Source organism: Micropterus dolomieu, linkage group LG21 (assembly GCF_021292245.1).
Source record: "Micropterus dolomieu isolate WLL.071019.BEF.003 ecotype Adirondacks linkage group LG21, ASM2129224v1, whole genome shotgun sequence".
Classification (NCBI taxonomy): Eukaryota; Metazoa; Chordata; class Actinopteri; order Centrarchiformes; family Centrarchidae; genus Micropterus; species Micropterus dolomieu.
In genome coordinates this window covers 23,608,889-23,613,258 of record NC_060170.1, presented here as the reverse complement: position 1 = coordinate 23,613,258, position 4,370 = coordinate 23,608,889, and the positions used below count along the sequence as shown (strand labels likewise).

The following is a 4,370-nucleotide window of genomic DNA, read 5'->3' as shown; positions in this document are numbered from 1 at the left end:
TATCTCATAAGTGTTGGCAAAAAAACATGTTATGTAAAGAGTTTGCACTGTTATACTGACTGCTGACTGCAGTGATAATATAGCTCATCATTGCATTTATTATAACAAGTGAGGTTTCAATGAAATAAATGATGCCGTCCATGAAATGAAATGCATAAAATGCTTGCACCTTTTGACTGCAAAGAACTACAGATGAAATAATTCTTCCAATCTTCTTGTCTTTTAACTTATATCCAAATTCTCATCTGAACATGATCATAGTATCGTGGCTGTGGATAAGTTATAAATAAATACATTTTTAAGATTCTGATTGAGTAATACAACAAGAGCTGATTCTAATAGTTACATCTTTATTTCAGAAAACACAAACAAGGAGGGAAAAAAACATTTATTGCACAAACAGCATTCACTGTGCAGCTGTCACACATGAAACAACAGAAATACAAGTCCATTGGTAACTGCTAATAACAGCTGGGTATGTGTTGTATGTACTGATTCACAAATACAATCATCTCACTCTATACACTGTATAGTATGCAGAGCTGTGAAAGACACCAGCTATTTCTGTACTCCTCTTATTCATGAGACTTCACTGCATATATCTCAGCAGCAAGTCCTCCACCTATTTGCACATTGTATTTGGGTCAGTCTGATATAACATACATAAATGCTACAACACACAAATAGTTACGTACTGTGGTATCAGTAAATAAAACCTCAGATATTCCTTTTCCGGTGGAACGACAATTGAGGTTTATGTGCATGACAAAGAAACTCCATGTGTTAATTCTTGTATGCCAGTGTGCTTATTATTTTAGTTCAGAGGTCAAGGAAGTAGATGAAAACTTTATAACAATCAATCAACCTCGAGCCCCTTCCAGCAAATTTGCAACATACAAGCTGTGATTTGAAACATAAGATTATTTTACTTCCTGTTAAATTTTGACATGTGTCACTAATCAAAGCAAATACAATCGATGCAAGAGCCCTGCAAGACTCAAAAATGTATCTTCAACATGCATTCAACAAACATTTGTGAAAGGTGATGTTGCCATCATTTTAGATTCCAAATACACACAAAATTGCACTTGTGAAAGGCAATGGAAGTGTTTCTTTTTCTTAATATAATTACAGACAATACTTAATATAATGATTATACATATACTGTGTATATTATCAGAAAATATACCTCATATTTTACAGTCTTATTTTACAACTACATTTACAGTTATAATTGCCTACAAAACTTTTGCAAATACTACTCTGAAAATACACCTGCTGGATGAAATTGATGTCATCCTTGTGCCATGTAAAAATGAACTTAGCACATGTTAAGATATTGGCGCAAGCTTGTAGATCTTTAACCTCATTATCTGTTTGTGAGCCTAAACTGGTAACAGATTTCTCTATGTGGCCAACAGAATAAAAATGCAACACGAGTGTGTTATCACAAGCAACAACATATTCCATAACGTGTGTTACAGCAATTAATTGCACATTTGAAGTATTTTTTGTACAGGTGAGTGCACTGAGTGAGACAGCTTTGGAGTGATGCCTCTAGATGTGTGTAGAAGCTCTGGCGTCCATGGAGCTGGACCTGGACAGGTATCGGCTGGTGGTGCGGCCTTCATCTCCCATCGCGTTCTCCATCTTTGAGAGCACAGAGCTCTTGAACTTCTGCTTGAAGTCATTGCCCATGAAAACATACAACACTGGGTTGAGGAAACTGTTCGCCGCTGCCAAAGAAGTGCCTACTTTGAGTCCAATGATTAAAATGCCCTGGTCAAGGTTTTGGTGGTCCAGCTCAAGCAGGATGAACACGTGATAGGGCAGCCAGCAGATGAAGAAAGCAGCCACGAGTGCAGTCATGACTTTGAGTGGTTTGGAGGATTTAGTCATCCTGCTGGTTCGAAGTCTGAGGATGATGACAGAGTAGCAGATGATGATGATGGTGAACGGGACAATAAACCCTGCAAGGAAGCGGCTCCCTGCCACAATCTTGTGACTGTGTTGGTTTGACGTATAATTGTTCAAGCAAATGGTCCTACCCAGGTGAGTGCCAACATCCCGAAAGATCACAGAGGGAAAGCTCAGTGCGATTGCGAGAAGCCAGGCCACAAAAACAACAATGGATGCCTTTTTGACAGTGCGACAGTTCTGGGCCCAAACCGGAAACACCACTGACACGCAGCGGTCAACGCTGATGACAACCAGGAGGAAGATGCTGCTGAACATGTTGAGGAACATAATGAAGGGGACAAATTTGCACATGAAGTGGCCAAAGATCCACTCCTCCATCACCATGTGGGCGATGTTGAATGGGAGGAAGGCGCAGAAGACAAAGTCGGAGATCGCAAGGCTCAGGTACCAGGTTGTGTTGACCGTCTTCTTCATCTTGAAGCCAGAAATCCAGATGACCAAAGCATTTCCAAAGAAGCCCAGCAGAAAAATGACCACGCTGACCAAGAGCAAAGACATACATGACCCTTCTTTTAAACAAGTCGATTTGTGCCGAAAAACTAGCTCCTCGTGTGGAGTGATATTGTTTTCGGAAGTGTAGTTATAGTCTAATTCATAATCATCTAAATAATCCATTTTGCCTTGATGAACTGTTTTAAAGATTTCTGTGAAATAAAAAGGAAAACATTGAGAATGTACAGCATTTGATCAAATTGTACATCATTTTCAAACAACTTATTAACAACTTATTAAATGAAAATGTTTTTGAATCTAAATGAACTCTTGTAATATTCAGATCATTGAACAATGACATACCTGCAGCACAGACCTTCTCCTGTTGTTGACTTGATGGTGTCCAGAGCTTTGTGTCAGCGGAGCCGTTTTGTTTCCTTTAACACTACACAACCCATCTACTTTGCAATCAGCTGACTGAGTAGTTTCTCAACGCTTCCGTCCCCTAAATACTTTCAGTACTGCATTTTGAGGTCTTTAAGGAATCAGACTAATTGTACAATTTACTAGTATTTAGTACAAGTAAATTTGAGAAACTTTACTTGACAATTTACATGTCACTTTCTGTTTTAGTATATTTTGGATAAATGTTCGGTAAATAGAGCAGGGGGTGTCCCTCTCTAACTTCAAGAAGCTCTTGAAAACTCATCTCTTTCGAGAACACTTCCTCTTATAACACCTCTAACTCCTAACCTCTAACATGCATGTCCTGTGCTCTTCTTCTTCTATCCCCTACAATGACCATGTATAGATTGCACTTTTTGTTTTGATTGCACTTTTTGTTAACTCTTACTTCCTTCCCTAGGTATTTACCCCATTGATGTGATATGTACTATGAGCTCTTACTAGTATTTATTGCTGCTCTTACTAGTATGTTTTGTCAGTTGTAGATCTGTAATTGATGCTCTGTTGACGCTTGTATGTTGTTCCTCAAATGTATGTCGCTTTGGATAAAAGCGTCTGCCAAATGAGTAAATGTAAATGTAAATATTTTTATTCCACTACAGTTATTTGACAGTTTTAGTTACTTTACTAATTAAGGTTTTGTGCACAAAATGCATGAAGAGCTTTTATAATATGATGCTTTTTTATAAACTAAACTACACCACAGTATATACAATTACTGAAACAATTAGTCATTACTTACATACTTTTACTTAGGTAACATTTTAAATGCAAGACTTTTACTTGTACTTTCTTTACAATATGGCATTAGTACATACTGTTGTTGGTTACAAGTGAGGCTTTAAATTATATTAATACCATGGAATTACATTTATCTGACGCTTTTATCCAAAGTGACTTACAATTGCTATACATGTCAGAGGCCTCTGGAGCAACAAGGGGTTAAGTGGGACACAATGGGGGATTGAACCCAGGTCTCTCACACCAAAGGTAGGCATCTTTTCCATTGCGCCATCGCCATTGCCACCCCAACAATTGAACCTGTATGTTGTTCCTCTGGCCTATGAAAAACAGAAGTTTCTTAATGAATACAGATACATATACTTCCCCCTGTCATGTTGCATGCACAAACAGTTACATCTGGCCTAAGTGATAAAAGCAGTCAGAGGAAGAAAGCATTTAGAGCCACGGTATTCATAACACAAATGAGTCTCAGGCAATAAACACACTGATTTTTAATTTGATATTTCAGCCCCAGCTTTTGATGCAGATGTTTCTAATAACACACAAAAAGCAACAGCTGTTATAAATACAGGCCACAGAATCATTTCTGATTGAGTCAGCTCTCTATGGTTGTTCTGCTTCGTGGAGCCATAATCATCGAGGCAGATGCATCCGTTCACAATGTTCTGTGTTCCTCCTGAACCCGAGAAAGCAGCAGCAAGAAGAACCACAGATGTACCTCAGTTTGGAAAATGAATGAGTTTGTTATA

At 38.2% G+C, this 4,370-nt stretch overlaps 1 protein-coding gene across 1 annotated transcript; it reads right to left on the bottom strand.

Moving 5' to 3' along the window:
* Nucleotides 1-333: 333 nt before the first annotated feature.
* On the bottom strand, nucleotides 334-2,805 carry cmklr1 (chemokine-like receptor 1). Its single transcript, XM_046034733.1, has 2 exons — nucleotides 2,776-2,805; nucleotides 334-2,624 (listed from the first exon to the last, which is right to left on the bottom strand). Exon 2 carries the CDS (start codon nucleotides 2,593-2,595, stop codon nucleotides 1,558-1,560), a length of 1,038 nt encoding a protein of 345 aa, XP_045890689.1. The 5' UTR covers nucleotides 2,596-2,624; nucleotides 2,776-2,805; the 3' UTR covers nucleotides 334-1,557.
* Between the last annotated feature and the right edge of the window lie 1,565 nt (nucleotides 2,806-4,370).